The sequence below is a fragment of the Staurois parvus genome, unplaced genomic scaffold (genome assembly GCF_062004578.1).
Source record: "Staurois parvus isolate SC_StPar_1 unplaced genomic scaffold, SC_StPar_1.0 ptg000246l, whole genome shotgun sequence".
Lineage (NCBI taxonomy): Eukaryota > Metazoa > Chordata > Amphibia > Anura > Ranidae > Staurois > Staurois parvus.
In genome coordinates, this window is record NW_028318042.1 from 2304409 (window position 1) to 2323429 (window position 19021).

General features: G+C 44.7%; 1 protein-coding gene across 3 annotated transcripts in view; it reads right to left on the minus strand.

Moving 5' to 3' along the window:
- The window catches only part of SPEG (striated muscle enriched protein kinase), a 442132-nt gene that overhangs the window by 58496 nt on the left and 364615 nt on the right, over positions 1–19021 (minus strand). For all 3 annotated transcript variants that reach the window (XM_089680603.1, XM_089680604.1, XM_089680605.1), the window contains 6 exons: positions 17240–17317; positions 14716–14888; positions 14447–14473; positions 10511–10663; positions 6828–6870; positions 2031–2099 (listed from right to left, as the gene is read on the minus strand). In XM_089680603.1, coding sequence (XP_089536729.1) covers positions 2031–2099; positions 6828–6870; positions 10511–10663; positions 14447–14473; positions 14716–14888; positions 17240–17317 — 543 coding nt within the window. The remainder of the gene's footprint in view (positions 1–2030; positions 2100–6827; positions 6871–10510; positions 10664–14446; positions 14474–14715; positions 14889–17239; positions 17318–19021) is intronic.

A 19021-nucleotide genomic window follows, 5' to 3' on the forward strand; every position in this document is an offset into this window, starting at 1 on the left:
TGCCTGCGCTCTGAAGGAATGGCATACCCGTGCCGTTCCTTCAGAGCTGTGTGCCACCACAGAGACTCCCGGCTGCATGCGAGGGAGTGATGTCATTGCAGTTCGGCCAGAGCTCGCGAACCCAGAAAGATGACTGGGTGAAGATGGAAGCCCTGTCAGTGGAAACAGTGCACCACTGAAGGGCTCCGTTTCAAGGAAAGTCACTCATAATGTGCTGTTTCCATGACAGGGCTTCCATCTTCATGATATTGCCTTGCAGATAGAAACTATTTTTTTTTAAAGAGTTGACTACCATTTTTAATAACAAGATGTGACCCCTATGAACTTTAATAGGGTTTTCTGCAAACTTACTGAACTCTGAGCAAAATTTTCAAAACTGTCCATGAACCAAACCCAGGAAGATTAGCTCAGCCCTGCTGACAAGAAGCATGGGGTTGGTTTACTAAAACTAGAGAGTGGCAAAACTGGTGCAGCTCTCTGCAGAGAAACCAATCAACTTCCAGGTTTTTTGTCAAAGCTTAATTGAACAATTGGCTACCATGCACAGCTGATCTACATTTTGCACTCTCCAGTTTTAGTAAATCTTCCAAATATGACGTGTACATTAAAGGACAACTTGTACCAAGGGTATGTTCATCCTTTACACTCAATGGGGGAAATTTTTAGCACTACCCCATTAGGAGTTACTGAAGTATTGGGCCCCCCTATAGTCCTGCACAGGAGTTGCTGAAGTATTGGGTCCCCTATAGTCGTGCACAGTCAGGCAACACGCATTCCCCTCCAGACTTGCACTCCAGATACAGTAAACAGTCCTTGAACTTGGTTTTTTGGATTTTATTAGGGGATTTGAACTTGGATAGGGATGAGGGATACATGGGATGCCCAAGGAACTGTTAAACTGAGGACAACTTCCTGGAACTATGTACAAGTGCTCAGAAGGGTTTCTCTTCTTGGAGAGCTATCCAGCCTCTCCTGGTGTACCACCCCAAATCCCAGATAGTCCTCCTCTATCCAGCTGTCTTGAAGAATCCCTGGACAAAGGGTATCTAGAGGTTGCAAGTTTGAAGCACAGTCCAGCTGGGGATTAGTTAGGATTCCCACCCAAATGCCCTCTCCTGTACACCAGTCCAGGTGGTGTAGAAGTATTAAATGCCTCTCTTCTGCAAGCCGCAGGTTGATAGCTGCCTTCAGGCCTTCTGCTGGGTTGGCTCCCTCCTTAGCTCCACAGATGGTCCTCTCCTAGTGGAAGGTGGGGTTCAGCTTTCCCTCTGTCAGTTCCGTCCTGGAGCCAGGCCACTTCACTGGGCCTCCTTCTGGGCTCCACACTCCAGCTCCTGCTCTCACATCTTCCACCTGAACTCTCCTGCTACTGAGCAGGCTCAGTCACTCTTAAGGCCTGTCCTGACCCCATGACAAGCCTCCTGATTGGCCAGGATTCCTTAAGGCTAGGTTCACATCTATGCGGGTGGTGCCACTGCGGATCCACACAAAATTCCGTGCAGCCGCACCACCCACATAGAGCAATGTGGACCCGCGGGCGGGTGCCATTAGTTCTAATGGCACGCCGCCCGCAATGGAAAACGCAACCGTACAGGGAACCGAGGTTCCCGTGCAGGCTGTGTTTTCGGAAGAAGTGCAGGGACTTCTTCCCTCATGTCACGGGACACAGGAGTTCATTCAAATGAATGGGCTCTTGTGCCCGCACAAAACGTGGCCTGCACGGCCACATATATGTGAACCGGGGGTAAGAGTGCAGTTCTAGACACTTCTCCAATTCTCTTCGTAACAAAACTGCAGAAAAAGTAATGCAAGAACTACTTTAGAAATCCCGTTGCAGCAGATCGCACGTTAAGACACCGACATTCACATTCATTAGACGGGGCACTATAACCTGGAAGCTGCACCAAATTTGCACTTATCAGTTTTAGTAAATCCCCCTCCAATGTCAAATTAAATTGGCATGCAATTATAAACTGAGTGTGCATTTTCACCACATTGTATTTCACATTGTTACTAGCAAGGCAACTGACCTGCCACTTGCGTCTTGACTGGAACAATTTAATATGATCCGTGCTTATGTTTTTTCCTTTTGCCAAAGTCTGTAAACAGATAAGAAGTAAGTCAATTTCTGCGTATGCATTTTATAAAACATGCAACTAAGATTATAATTAGCAAGCTTCTATCTCTGTCACTTTAAAACTAACTGAATCACCTTAAAATGTTACTAAACCCAGGACCCTGCATTCACTATATCCACTCTCCCTGCACCCTGCATTCACTATATCCGGTCTCCCCGGACCCTGCATTCACTATATCCGGTCTCCCCGGACCCTGCATTCACTATATCCGGTCTCCCCGGACCCTGCATTCACTATATCCGGTCTCCCTGGACCCTGCATTCACTATATCTGGTCTCCCCGGACCCTGCATTCACTATATCTGGTCTCCCCAGACCCTGCATTCACTATATCCGGTTTTCCTGGACCATGCATTCACTATATCCGGTCTCCCTGGACCCTGCATTCACTATATCTGGTCTCCCCGGACCCTGCATTCACTATATCTGGTCTCCCCGGACCCTGCATTCACTATATGTGGTCTCCCCGGACCCTGCATTCACTATATCTGGTCTCCCCGGACCCTGCATTCACTATATCTGTCTCCCCGGACCCTGCATTCACTATATCCGGTCTCCTTGGACCCTGCATTCACTATAACCGGTCTCCCCGGACCCTGCATTCACTATAACCGGTCTCCCCGGACCCTGCATTCACTATATCTGGTCTCCCCGGACCCTGCATTCACTATATCTGGTCTCCCCGGACCCTGCATTTACTATATCTGGTCTCCCCGGACCCTGCATTCACTATATCTGGTCTCCCTGGACCCTGCATTCACTATATCTGGTCTCCCCGGACCCTGCATTCACTATATCTGGTCTCCCCGGACCCTGCATTCACTATATCTGGTCTCCCCGGACCCTGCATTCACTATATCTGGTCTCCCCAGACCCTGCATTCACTATATCTGGTCTCCCCGGACCCTGCATTCACTATATCTGCTCTCCCCGGACCCTGCATTTACTATATCTGGTCTCCCCGGACCCTGCATTTACTATATCCTGTCTCCCCGTACCCTGCATTCACTATATCCGGTCTCCCAGGACCCTGCATTCACTATATCCTGTCTCCCCGGACCCTGCATTCACTATATCTGGTCTCCCCGGACCCTGCATTCACTATATCTGGTCTCCCAGATATCCAGGTGTCCAGCAGAGCACTGGTTAAAGTTTGTAGGAGTGTTCTTTCCAAAACCCCTGACCTCTGTCTGGACATGATGTGCTGATCACATGCACCCTCCCAAGAAAAAAAAAAACCTCTCTAGCAATACACACTAAACTGAGCATGTGCAGAATGGCTACAGTTCAGTCTGTCTTATCAGGAGATAAGACATGGGCATTTGAACAAGAGGAGGAGAAGAGAAGACAGGATCAAACAGCCTTTTTACACAATGCGGAGGATTAACACCTCAGGTTTCACAGTGAGTATAACAAGCATGCCTTACTGCATATACAGACTGATTGTACTGTTGTGGGTTTAATAACACCTTAATCTGAAAGCTCATCACCTTCAATAGCAGCTGGGAGTTTGTTTAAAATCCTGTCTACTAGCTGCTTATAATACAAACAATACTGGTGGGCAAGTTGGTAAACTCAGCTCCTAGTAAGTAGCTATATACACAAAAGAAATCCATTTTTTGTGATCGAGGCAGCAAAGACGAATACCTGATTTCCACTGCAGCACTCAAGGACACTTAGGGGTTGATTTACTAAAGGCAAATAGACTGTGCACTTTGCAAAGTGCAGTTGCTCCACAGCTTAGTAAATGAGCAGAAGCTCTGCTGACTTCCATCATCCAATCATGTGCAAGCAAAAATGCTGTTTCTTTATTTTCCTTGCACGTAATTGGGTGTTCTTTGCAAAGTGAAGCGTCACCTCATTTACTAAGCTCTGGAACAAATACACTTGTAGAGTGCACAGTCTATTTGTCTTTAGTAAATCAACCCCTTAGTGTGCTGATTGGACAATGAAGAGGTACTAGCATGCTGATGAGTCCTCCCTCTGGCCACTTTACTTTGTCAGCACATGTCACTGCTCCAGAGTCTGATTGGCTGCTAGTGTGGCCTTTGCCAATCTGGTTTCTGCTTTGCAGGAGGTTACAGGAGACTCATATCCAGAGAGGTACTTAGACTCCATGCCAGAACAAGGCCATCCAATGCCCAGAGCAAAGATGGGAAACTTCAATGCCCCATCCCACCCCAGCACCCCACCACTTCACAACCATCCACCTATGGGACACCCCAAGGGCCCAGGGGGGAACAGGGACAACAGTGCTGCATGTCAAAATGTTTGTAATGTTTGTGGCGTGCAAAGAAATAGTAGCAATTATGGCCAGGACAAGGGGTGGGCAGGAGGGACAGCTGCCCTGGGCACTGTGATATCAAGTGAAATGGGGGGGGGGGTACCACAAGAAGATTGGGAGAGAAGTTTCTGTTGGGAGGGGGAATTTGGGGGGTGGCGGGGGTAACAATTGTTATACGAGGGGAAATTTGGGGAGTTGTGCTAGGAGTGGTGATTTGTGTAAGGAGGGGGTATTTGGGGGGGGGTGTTGCTAGAAAAGATGACATGGTGTAGGGAGAGTGGATTTGTGCTAGGAGTGGAATCTTTTTTCGGGGGGAGGGGTATTTGTGTTAGTAGGGATAATTGGGGGGTATGTGTGCTAGGAGAGGAAATGGGGGGAGGTTGTGCTAGGATGGGGGAGCGGATTTTGTGCTGGGAGGGGGGGATTAGGAGTGGGGGGTGAAGATTTGTGCTCAGAAGGGAAATTTGAGGATTAGATGATTTGTGCCAGGAGGGGGATTTTGTTTGTTTTTTTTTTGTTTTGTTTTTTTGGGGGGGGGGGTATTTGTGCTGGGGGGGTAAAGATTGGGGAATTTCAGCAGGGGTCAGATTTGTACTAGTAGGAGGGGGAAACTATGTTTAGTGGGTAAGCATGCAAATTAGTGCTTGTTTTGGAGGGAAGGAAAGGGGATTTGTGTTGTCACAAGGGGGAAGGGGGGGCACAATTGCTTGTTTGTCACTGGGCTCTAGGTGACCTTGTCTCAGCACTGGTACCAATGTTTGTGGTACACTGTAACAAACTGAAATGTTTAAGATCGATGCACAAATATTAGGCTAACAGTGGTGAAGGAACAAAATGTCCCTTGGTTGGTGGTGTCAACAAAAAGAAAAAAAGGTCCTTGCTTCAAGGGTGTCACTGAAATGAAAAAAATGGCCCTGCGTTAGTGATGTGACTGTAAGAAAAAATGTCTGTGTAGTCTGTGGTGTCACTTGAAGGATAAAAATGTTCTTGAGTCAGTGGCATTACTAAAAGGAAAAAAGGTCCCTGAGTCAGTGGTGTCACTAGAAGGTAAAATGTACCTAAGTCAGTATTGTCACTGGAAAAAAAATGTCCCTGATTTTGTGGTGTCACTAAAAGGAAAAAATGTCCGAGTTGCTGATATCACTAAAAGGAAAAAATGCCCCTGAGTCAGAGGTGTCACTAAAAGGAAAAAAATGCCCCTGAGTTGGTGGTGACACTAAAAGGAAAAAATGTCCTTGAGTTGGTGGTGTAACTAAGAGGAAAAAATGGCCCTGCATTGGTGATGTCACAGAGAAGAAAAAATGCCCCTGCAGTGTCACTGAAAGGAAAAAATGTCCTTGTGTCAGTGGTGTTACCAATAGGAAAAAAGGTCCCTGAGTCGGTGGTGTCACTAAAAGGAAAAATAATTAACCTGAGTTGGTGGTGTCACTGAGAAGAAAAAAATGCCCCTGCATAGGTAGTGTCACTGAAAGGAAAAAAATGCCCTTGAGTCAGTGGTGTTACTAAAAGGAAAAACAAGGTCCCTGAGTAAGTGGTGTCACTGGGAGGAAAAAATGTCCCTGATATAGTGGTGTCACTAAAAGGGGAAAAAGTCCCTGCCAAAAAGCTGTCACAAGCAATCATAGGCAACGGAGGCATTTCCTGCACCGCAACAACATGTACGCACCCATTGCGCCTAAGAAGTATATCATTATTTTAATTTTAGAGTTCCTAAGTTGCATGAGGTATATAGAAATAATAACAACGTGATGGGCAGGATAACCAGAAGCTCTGAAAACAAAACATCTGGTCACAGGTGGGGAAAGCAAAGGAGATCTGTGACTAAAGACAACTAAGGATGAGAATGAATGATACAGTACTGGATCTATGTTATCTTTAAGCCGGCCATACATTGATCGAAATTCGGCCAGTTCAGAAGGGCCCTGTCAAACTTCGATCCATGTATGGGCAGGCTGGTTGTAAAGAAGTTAATCTACCTATCAACTTCTGTACAACTAGCCTGTTGGAAAATTTCCACATAATCAGAGCCGCTGGTTATAGCCGGCAGCACTGATCAGTGGAAAAGTCTCCCCATTGTCAGAATACAAAGGATCAGCAGGAGGATAAGTACCTTGAGTGTTTTTTTTTTTTTTTCGTTCAACTGGCTGGTTGAATAAAACAAAAGACACATGTATGGGCTGCTTTACACGCACACTAAGTTTTCATGTTTAAGTTGTCTCAATGAACTGCCCAGTGGACTTCCCTTCCACCCCCAGGCCCCATAACCAACAGTGACATACATTGGATAGCTTACAGACGGAGAACTAGCATCCAACTCTGGTTATGAAATAGGTGCTAGTTGGTCATGGTGGACATATGGAGGACATGGAGCAGAAAATGATAATGATAAGGAGGAATCATACTCACTTTGAACCATGGATGGTCCATACTCTCCTCAGCATTGGGTCTCCTAAACCAGACAAAAACAAAAAAGGTTCATTACTGCACTGAATGCACATCCAAGAAATGTGTCCTTACAAGTCTAAAAGACTGCATGGAAGAAAGATATTAAAGTCCAGCTAAACCTCAAAGCTTCCCAGTATATCTGTATGAATCTGTGCCCATCCAGCCAAAATAGTATCTCCCTCCACTGGGCATTTTTTTCTGGCCATTGTTGCTGTACAGGAGGTGATACGGTGGTCATGTGACTGCTGTGTTCATGCTGACACGGGGAGATGCTCAGCATTGGACTAAAGCATCCTCTGCCGTGGCTCTGGGCCATCTTGGGATTCTAGTTTTGATACAAGATTTTGGCAGCCATTTGGGGATGGTAAAAGTGCTATATATAGCAGAATCTGTGTGGGGCACATGGATTGGGAACAGGGGCGGATTGACCATTGGGGAACTCGGGGACTGCCCGAGGGCTCGGGGTCAGTAGGGGGCCCCATGAGATGTCCCTGGTACCTTTCATAGGCTTTTTTGGGTGTGGTTTGAGTGTGGGCAAGGACACAGGGGCCCCATGATCCCGTATTGCCCGGGGGCCCCATGAGTTGTCAGTCCACCCCTGATTGGGAAGTGTTAGGTAGGGGCAGTTAGAGCCCAAAGACTTTCTCACTACCCCCACCACTTCAGTCAGAACCAGGGTTCAGATAGCACTGGGTGAAGATCCCCATGGGAAATTGAGCAGCAAAAGAAAGATCTGTTAGCTGCAAGGGCTCCCCATTGTGAAGCACATGTGTGTGGGTTAAGTGCGGTGGGCAGAAAACACACACAGAATCCAAATTTTCAGTAACAGTATATTGTAGAAAAGTTCAGCAAGTACAACAGGCCCAGTGTGGAATCTCACCTGACCAGGGCCACTTGCAACTGAGACCATGGTGGACCCATGAGATGAAGAAAGTAGGATGCCAACAACATCTGCCAAAAGGAGTGGTTTGCAGCCTGGCCAATCCACACCCAAGAGGGAAGGCTTCCTGGAAGGTAGACATAGTTCCTGCACTGTCTCCACTCCTCTGGAACCTTTCCTTATCTCTAGCACTGTCCCTGACGGATGGAGATCCTTCCCATAAGCTAGCCACTCCCAAAAAGCACACCAAGCTCAGGAGCTGGAGTCTTAAATAGACTCTGCCTGACCCAAGATGGCTGCCAAAGTTCAATCAGATAGATGCCTCCCTATGACTGAGGAAATCAAAGAAGAACTGTGTTCCTCTTGACTTCCTCCCCCACCTGCATTGTCGCTGAGGTCAAGCGCCACCTACAGTGGAGAATACAGACTGCACCTGCCTGCATGTGTACCCTGAAAAGCTTATGAGAGTACTTGTATATACAGCAGCACCTCGGTTTACGAATTTAATTTGTTCTGCGGGACTTTTTGTATTGCAATAAATTTGTAAACCGAAACACGGTTTCCAATTGGAATGTATTGAAAACCAATTAATCCGTTCCGGAGGTCACAAAACGTGAAAAAAAGTATTTTATCTGTTCAAAACTCTTTATAAAGTGCACTTTAAAGGCATAAATACTGTACAGGGACATGATTAAAAATTTATTCATAAATGCATTGAAAAGCAATTGATCCGTTCCGGAGGTCAGAAAAAAGTAAAAAAAAAAAAGTCTTATCTGTTCAAAACTCTTTATAAAGTGCACTTTAAAGGCATAGTACTGTACAGGGACATGATTAAAAAAAAAATTGTAAATGCACTGAAAAATAATGAATCGATTCCGGAGGTCAGAAAAAAGTAAAAAAATTTATCTGTTCAAAACTCTTTATAAAGTGCACTTTAAAGGCATAGTACTGTACAGGGACATGATTAAAAAAAAATTTGTAAATGCATTGAAAACCAATTAATCCGTTCGTATTGCAAAAAAAATTCGGAAACCGAGGCATTATTTTCAATGGATTTTCATTCATAAACCGAAAATTACATTAACCGAGGAGTTCGTAAACCGAGGCATGCCTGTAGTTGCTGTTGGAGCATAGTGCTTGAAAGAACCGAGAACTTGAGGGATGCATCTCCTGGTAATTTTCACTGCTCTGAAGTAGGTGAAGATTCATGTCCTGAACCTGTTACGTCTGTATAAGTCAAACTAACTTACTGCCCTATAGTTCTGAATATCTTGGTCAAGTGGATAAATAATTGTTTTAGGAAACAGGGGCTTCAAGAGTGTTCTTCTTTGAACCTCCATAGTCCAGAATTATCACCTGTTACAAGCATTGGTGAGGTCAGGTACGGATGTTGGATGAGAAGACCTGGCTCACAGTCCTTGGTTCAATCCATCCCATAGGTGTTCAGTAGGGTTGAGGTCAGGGCTCTGAGCAGACCACATGAGTTTCTGCACACCAAACTCATCAGCCTTATGGAGCTGGCTTTGTGCACAGTCATGCTGGAACAGAAAAGCGTCTTCCCCAAATTGTTAACACAAAGTTGGAACCAGGGGCGGACTGACAACTCATGGGGCCCCCGGGCAATAGGGGATCATGGGGCCCCTGTGTCCTTGCCCAAACTCAAAAAAGCCTATGAAAAAGGTACCACTGGCATCTCATGGGGCCCCCTACTGACCCCGGGCCCTCAGGCAGTGCCCGATTTTCCAAATGGTCAGTCCGCCCCTGGTTGGAACAGCACACTTGTCTAAAATGTCTTTGCTGCTGAATTAACGGAACCCTTCAATGGAAAAATAATATGGAAGGGTGTCCACATACTTTTTTTTCATATAGTAGGGGTGATGGTCAGTTGTCCACATACAGTAATACTGGTCATATTGTGTGCTTAGTTAGAGAGCCTCTACGGCCTCATGCTCACAGGACGCTTTTTCACCTGCTCCTAGGGGCGTCAGGCGTTTTTTTTTACTGCCTCCAAATGCCCCTCCATGTTAGCCTATGTGTCCATGCACACACTTGGATTGATTTGCTAAAAGCAAATAGACTGTGCACTCTGCAAGAACAGTTGCTCCAGGGCTTAGTCAATGTGCAGAAGCTCTGCTGACTTCCATCATCCAATCACATGCAAGAAAAAATGCTTTTTTTTAATTTTTCTTGCATGTGATTGGATTTTCTTTGGAAAGTGAAGCTTCAGCTCATTTAGTAAGCTCTGGAACAACTGCACTTGCAGAGTGCAACTGCACTTTGCAAAGTGCAAGGTTTATTTGCCTTTAGTAAATCAACCTGATGGACTTTTAGCAGCTTTTAATGGCAGGACAGTTTAGAGGCAGAAGAAAAAAAACAGCACTGCCAGCGTGTCCAGGAGCAGCAACGTATTGGCAGAAAAAACACTTGTAAACGCATCTAAACGAGTGTTATCTCTAGCCATGTTTAGCGTTTTGAGCGTTAATTCACTTCAATGGCCAAAATTAATTATTATTCTGGTCAATAAAATGATTTACTGCCCAAGCGCTGGATGACTGTAAACGGTCCTAAACGCTTGTACACTTTTGCAAGCATTAGGCGTTTTCTCTGCAAAAAGCTGCAAGGAGGAAGGTTTCTAGGAGAGTTAAAAACAAAACACATCCCATGTGCATGAGGCCTAACAGGTAAGGATCTGCAAAAAAAATTTGATAATTCCTGCAAATGCCTACAGTTGACCTGGAAAAAAAAACAGCTAGGTAATACTCACAGCTTCTCATTGCCCAAGACCTTAATTAGGAATCCTCTTGCTTCCCGCGTAAGATCTGCAAACATCTTTTCTTCAAACGCCACAGTATATCCTCGAATGTTCATCAAAGTGGTGTAATCATTTTCACCCACAAAGGGGGAAACTCCTGTGAGGCTTTAAGAATTAAACACATTAATAACAGGTGCCATATTGTGTGCTATTGATGACTATTATATCACAGCAGCTTCAAAGTAAAATACACTCTTTATACACTTAAAGTGTTACTAAACCCCGGACCCTGCATTCACTATATCTGGTCTCCCCGGACCCTGCATTCACTATATCCGGTCTCCCCGGACCCTGCATTCACTATATCCGGTCTCCCCAGACCCTGCATTCACTATATCCGGTCTCCCCGGACCCTGCATTTACTACATCTGTTCTCCTTGGACTCTGCATTTACTATATCCGCTCTCCCCAGACCCTGCATTCACTATATCTGGTGTCCCCGGACCCTGCATTCACTATATCCGGTCTCCCCGGACCCTGCATTTACTATATCCGGTCTCCCCGGACCCTGCATTTACTATATCTGGTCTCCCCGGACCCTGCATTCACTATATCTGGTCTCCCCAGATCCTGCATTCATTATATCTGGTCTCCCCGGACCCTGCATTCACTATATCTGGTCTCCCCAGATCCTGCATTCATTATATCTGGTCTCCCCGGGCTCTGCATTCACTATATCTGGTCTCCCCGGACCCTGCATTCACTATATCCAGTCTCCCCGGACCCTGCATTCAGTATATCCAGTCTCCCCGGACCCTGCATTCACTATATCTGCTCTCCCCGGACCCTGCATTTACTATATCTGCTCTCCCTGGACCCTGGATTCACTATATCTGGTCTCCCCGGACCCTGCATTCACTATATCTGGTCTCCCCGGACCCTGCATTCACTATATCCAGTCTCCCCGGACCCTGCATTCACTATATCTGGTCTCCCCGGACCCTGCATTCACTATATCTGCTCTCCCCGGACCCTGCATTTACTATATCTGCTCTCCCTGGACCCTGGATTCACTATATCTGGTCTCCCCGGACCCTGCATTCACTATATCTGGTCTCCCCGGACCCTGCATTCACTATATCTAGTCTCCCCGGACCCTGCATTCACTATCTCTGGTCTCCCCGGACCCTGCATTCACTATATCTGGTCTCTGAGAGTACACACAACATGGAAATGCACTTATTTTAGTAAATATTAACTGCTAAATACCTTTTCTTATTAGCAATATATAGCAATCTCATGACTTCTATCAGTGTTCGGCTGAGCACTAATTAATCTCGTAGGAGGAGTTTTCATACTCCTCCGACTCTCCTACGAGGCTACATAACCCCTGACCCTCTGTTTGGACAGTGCTTATTGGCCCTGTGCTTATCACATGTATTCTCCCAAAGAAAAAAAAACTCTCTCGCAATACACAACAAACTTAGCATGTGCAGAGTGACTCGTAGAGCTCTGTATTATTAGCGGATGGACTGGGGACAGTAGCAGAAGGGGAGGATCAGGAAGACAGGAGCCTTTTTTCCACAATGTGGAGGATTAACCCCTTAGGTTCCACAGTGAGTATAACAAGCATGCTTTACTGCATATACAGACTGATTGTACTGTTGTGGGTTTAGTAACACTTTGTGACAGTGAATGTGACTTTCAACAAACATTTAAACAAGAACTGTGATTTAAAACGTAAGCACCTGGAAGGTCCACCTGCAGTGAATGTTTAATAAATGTCAGACTCACTGCATCAGAAATATACCTCTTAGGGCTTGTTCCCATGTGTGGCAGCCCGTGGCGCCACTTTGAAAAGCTATCTGTGGTGGACTGCTTTTCAGGGGGTGTTTGACAGGCAGTGAGGAGGCAATATGTCGCATCCTCATCTATTGTTTTAACACGATCAAGGCTGCACCAGGTATTTATTGAAATTGTAAAGGTTTTATTTAGAATTTTCATTTGCATGTTGATGGTGGGGGGAAAGGGGAGTGGGGACAGGAAAGACCAAATATAAACAGGTTACACTTCAGTTTTAACAAGGGCCATTCTTAGAACTGTATGATAATTATAGAGAAAGCAGTGATCTGAATGATTAGACAACAGTGAAAAACCTGTATCCTTGTGTTTAGATCAGTGGTCTCCAAACTGTGTCCCGTGGTCTACATGTATCCCTTTGCTTGCCTTTATCCAGCCCTTGGGTCACTATTCCTCCCATTGACATCAACAATGAGTCACCATTCCTATTGCTGACACCAACAGCAGAGCATTATTTCTCTTATTGACATCAAGGATGGAGCACTATTCCTCCCACTGACACCAACAATGGGGCACTATTCCTCCCACTGACACCAACAATGGGGTACTATTCCTCCCACTGACACCAAGGATGGGGTACTATTACTTCCACTGACACCAATGATGGAGCACTATTCCTCCCACTGATACCAACAATGGGGTACTATTCCTCCCACTGACACCAAGGACGGGGTACTATTACTTCCACTGACACCAACAATGGGGTAGTATTCCTCCCACTGATACCAACAATGGGGTACTATTCCTCCCACTGACACCAAGGATGGGGTACTATTACTTCCACTGATAACAACAATGGAGTACTACTGTATTCCTCCAACTGACACCAAAAATGGGGTACTATTACTTTCACTGATACCAACAATGGGGTACTATTATTTCCACTGACACCAACAATGGGGTACTATTACTTCCACTGACACCAACAATGAGGTACAATTACTTCCACTGATACCAACAATGGGGTACTATTCCTCTCACTGATACCAACAATGGGGGAACTATTACTTCCACTGATAACAACAATGGGGTACTATTCCTCACACTGACACCAACAATGAGGTACTATTCCTTCCACTGATACCAATAATGGGGTACTATTCCTCTAACTGACAGCAACGATGGGGTATTATTTCCCCACTGACACAGACAATGGGATACTATTTCTCCCACTGATACCAACAATGGAGTACTACTGTATTCCTCCAACTAACACCAACAATGGGGTACTATTACATTCACTGATACCAACAATGGGGTACTATCCTCCCACTGCTGATACCAATAATGGGGTACTATTACTTTCACTGATACCAACAATGTGGTACTATTCCTCCAACTGACACTAACAATGGGATACTATTTCTCCCACTGATACCAATAACGGAGTACTACTGTATTCCTCCAACTGACATCAACATTGGGGTACTATTACTTCCACTGATACCAATAATGGGGTGCTATTCCTCCCATTGATACCAATAATGGAGTACTATGGCTCCCACTGACAGCAACGATGGGGTACTATTCCTCCCACTGATACCAATGATGGGGTACTATTTCTCCCACTGACACCAATGATGGGGTACTATTCCTCCCACTGATACCAATGATGGGGTACTATTTCTCCCACTGATACCAACAATGTGGCACCCCACAGAAACCAACAAAGGGCCACCAATGAAGAGGCACTATTCCTCATCCTAATGACCACAGATGTTATATAATTTTTTTTAACTCCTGCTAACCACCAATCCCAGGCATCAGGACATTTTCTACTCCCACTAACCACTGTGTGCCCCCACTAAAGTCTGAAGAACAGTAAACTGGCCCTTTGTTCAGAAAGTTTAGAGACCCTTAATATAGAGGATGCCAATTTGATCTTTTTTTTCACTCCAAAGCCACAGTAGTGAGTGGCAATGCCTCTAATTCTAGCAATACAAACCTGGCAGAGGACTTATTCCTTCCCTACTCTGTCTGAAATCTAAATAATGCTTCACTGGAGTACCACTTTAAAGAGAATCATCTACCCACAATCTGCTAATTTTATTATGAGGATTTTACAGAAGGTAAAGAAAAGCCACATACCATAAATATGCAATGACGCCGACTGGCCTGAAACAAAAGGAAGAACACATATTAAAAAACCAAAACAATGTGAGAGGAGGATGAATGTCATCCGTTGCAGGGGTGGCCAACCTGCGGCTCTCCAGCTGCTGCAGGACTACAAGTTCCACCATGCCTCTGCAAGTCAGTAACTTCCCATCTTTGCAATGCCTCATGGGAAATGTAGTTCCACAACAGCTGGAGAGCCACAGGTTAGCCACCCCTGCAAGCATTCCCTTGCCTGTTCATACCATAAATCAGTGACTGTAGAAATAGGCATCTGGTTGACAATCTCCGGGGCCACAAACTCAGGGGTTCCATACTTGCAATACTGTGGCTCCCCATCGGTCAGCTCCTGGGCATTCCCAAAATCACAGATCCGGATTTGATCGCTGCTCAGGTCTGCCATGAGAATATTTTCTGGCTGCAAAATGAACATAAATATGTTAACACAACTGGTATATTCAACTGTTTCTTTAAAGTGTATGTCAGGGAAAATAAAAAATAAATACACATTTCCCTTGTTTTATCTCTTTAACCACTTGCTGTCCAGACGATTTATCCCCCTTCATGGCCAGGCCATTTTTTTTGCTATGCGGCACTGCGCTACTTTAACTGGCAATTGTGCGGTCATGCAACACTGTACCCAAATTAAATTTAAATCTTTTTTTCACACAAATAGAGCTTTCTTTTGGTGGTATTTCATTATTATTATTATTATTTTTATACAGGATTTATATAGCGCCAACAGTTTGCGCAGCGCTTTACAAAATGAAGGCAGACATTACAGTTACAATACAATTTGGTACAAGAGGGAACAGAGGGCCCTGTTCGTTAGAGCTTACAATCGAAGAGATCACCACTGGGTTTTATATTTTATTATATAAAGAAAAAAGAATGAAAATTTTTAAAAAAATTATATTTTTTTTCTTTTTGTTATAAAATATATCCAATAAGAAATTATAAACACCTAATTTCTTCATAAATTTAGGCCAAAATGTATTCTGCTACAAGTCCTTGGTCATGCACACTAATACAGTGGTCAGTAATAATAATATGCACTGACACGGTACTAATGACACTGGGTAGGAAGGGGTTAACATCTACGGCAATCAAAGGGTTAACTGTGTACCTAGGAAGTGTAGGAAGTGTACTGATTTCACTAAAGAGTCTTGTTTTTTTTTTTTCCCTGATTAGCAGGGAATGAAAAAACAACAGGATCGCCTGTCACTATATAGAGCTCTGTGATGTTTACCATCACAGAGCTCTGTCCATGAATGACTGAGCAGATCGGCAGATCAGCATGTGTCGGTGGTCAACCATTGGCCAGGAGCTGCTGATCAGGTTGTGCATGCACTAGGTACGTGATCCAGCACAGAAGATTAGCACTGCCGCTGTATACGTAAGCTATGCTGTCGGTAAGTGATTGAACACCCTGAAAGTACAGAATAATAACTGTTGATCTTCAAGAAAAGCATTTTTGTTTCGCTTGTTGGATTTGGATCAAGACACGTGTGAGGTGTTCAGCTGCCATTGTGGTGTGTTGGGCTTCTGTTGTGTCCCTGCACTATTAAGGAGGAATGGGCTACCTCCAGGTCACCCCTGCCAGTTTTAAGTGGTTTGTCTCTTCCATGTAAACTGATACATTCTGCTGGAGAGCTTGTTGGCTGGTTCACCAGATATGACGTCCTCCCAGAACGCACCCTCCCACGCGCCCCCAGCGGCGCGCACCTGGCGATCTCCATGATCGCTGTGTCCTATGGACACAGATGATCACGTGATGAGTTAAAAGGCCAATCACAGCAGCCATTTACCACATGATCGGCTGTATCCAATGACACAGCAGATCACATAGTAAATACAGTTGTCGGTTATCGGCTGCACTTTCCTTATGCTGTCACAGTGTAAGTAAAGTACTGCCGATAATCGGCAAATGTGACAGAACAGATTGGCACTGATCATTAGTGCCCTGATGATCAGTGCCCTGCAGTGCCACCCACCAGTGCCCAGAAGTGACACCCATTAGTGCCCAGCAGTGACACCCATCAGTGCCCTTCATTGCCACCCATCAGTGCTGTACAAACAGTTGTGCCCATCAGTGGTGCCCATCAGTGCTGCCCAGCAGTGCTGCCGGTCAGTGCCATTAGTCAGCGCCACCGTTAATCTCGCACATAAGTGCCGCCTGTCAGTGCCCAGAAGTGACACCCATTAGTGCCCAGCAGTGACACCCATCAGTGCCCTTCATTGCCACCCACCAGTGCTGTACAAACAGTTGCGCCCATCAGTGCCCATCAGTGGTGCCCATCAGTGCTGCCCAGCAGTGCTGCCAGTCAGTGCCATTAGTCAGCGCCACCGTTCATCTCGCACATCAGTGCCGCCTCATCAGTGCCACCTCATCAGTGCAGCCTATCAGTGCCCACCAGTGCTGCCTATCATTGCAGCCTCAAAAACCTTTTTTGTTATTATTATTTATAGTGCAAAAAATAAAACACCCCGTGGTGGTTAAATACCACCAAAAGAAAGCTCTATTTGTGTAAAAAAAAATGATAAAAATTTCATGTGGGTATAGTGTTGCATGAACGCGTAATTTCCCTTCAAAGCGAGACGGCGCTGAAAGCTGAACATTTTTCCTGGGCAGGAAGGGGGTAAAAGTGCCCGGTAGGCAAGTGGTTTAAAACTTCATCTATCTGCAGTGCCTTCGGGTTCTTACATCAGATGGGCCAGAAACTCTCAGAAACAGAACATGCACTGGGGAGAGACAGGCAAGCAACTCACCTTGATGTCCAGATGTAATATTTTCTTGTGGTGCAAATACTCTAATCCTTCCAAGATCTGACGCACGAAGGACCGGATCTAGAAATAGACCAAAAAAAAGCTGTGAATGGTCCGTGGGAACACACATTTATAGAATGTTGAAAATCGGTGTAACTTCCGCACTACCTCTACTGACAATATATAAATGCAAATGATGAAAATTTATGGTAAATTATAATAAGTTATCCTGTTGTGTGCTGACCAAGCTGTGCAAATGTGCAGAGGGTGATGATCACATATAAATGCGTTCCCGCACTGTGCAATAAGGTAATATTAGGAGAGCAAAATCCTCTCTTGTATTAGGAGAGGTATAGACTCCAGAGAGAGATATCATTTCCTCCGGTACAAATCATTAGTAACACCTCACCTGGAATATGCAGTTCAGTTTTGGGCACCAATTCACAAAAAGAACATTGGGGAACTGGAGAAAGTACAGAGAAGGGCAACCAAACTGATAAGAGGCATGGAGGAGATCAGCTATGAGGAAAGATTAGAGGAACTGAATTTATTCTCTACTGAGAAGAGGAGATTAAGGGGGGATATGATCTTCATGTATAATACATAAGGGGGGGATATGAGCTCCATGTATAATACATAAGGGGGGATACGATCTCCATGTATAATACATAAGGGGGGATATGATCTCCATGTATAATACATAAGGGGGATATGAACACCATGTATAATACATAAGGGGGGGATATGATCTCCATGTATAATACATAAGGGGGGGATATGATCTCTATGTATAATACATAAGGGGGGATATGATCTCCATGTATAATACATAAGGGGGATATGATCACCATGTATAATACATAAGGGGGGATACGATCTCCATGTATAATACATAAGGGGGGATATGATCTCCATGTATAATACATAAGGGGGATATGAACACCATGTATAATACATAAGGGGGGATATGATCTCCATGTATAATACATAAGGGGGGGATATGATCTCCATGTATAATACATAAGGGGGGATATGATCTCCATGTACAATAAGGGGGGATATGATCTCCATGTATAATACATAAGGGGGGATATGATCTCTATGTATAATACATAAGGGGGGAAATGATCTCCATGTATAATACATAAGGGGGATATGATCTCCATGTATAATACATAAGGGGGGATATGATCACCATGTATAATACATAAGGGGGATATGATCTCCATGTATAATACATAAGGGGGATATGATCTCCATGTATAATACATAAGGGGGGGATATGATCTCCATGTATAATACATAAGGGGGGATATGATCTCCATGTATAATACATAAGGGGGATATGATCTCCATGTATAATACATAAGGGGGGGATATGATCTCCATGTATAATACATAAGGGGGGATATGATCTCCATGTACAATAAGGGGGGATATGATCTCCATGTATAATACATAAGGGGGGATATGATCTCTATGTATAATACATAAGGGGGGAAATGATCTCCATGTATAATACATAAGGGGGGATATGATCTCCATGTATAATACATAAGGGGGGATATGATCACCATGTATAATACATAAGGGGGGATATGATCACCATGTATAATACATAAGGGGGATATGATCTCCATGTATAATACATAAGGGGGGATACGATCTCCATGTATAATACATAAGGGGGGATATGATCTCCATGTATAATACATAAGGGGGATATGAACACCATGTATAATACATAAGGGGGGATATGATCTCCATGTATAATACATAAGGAGG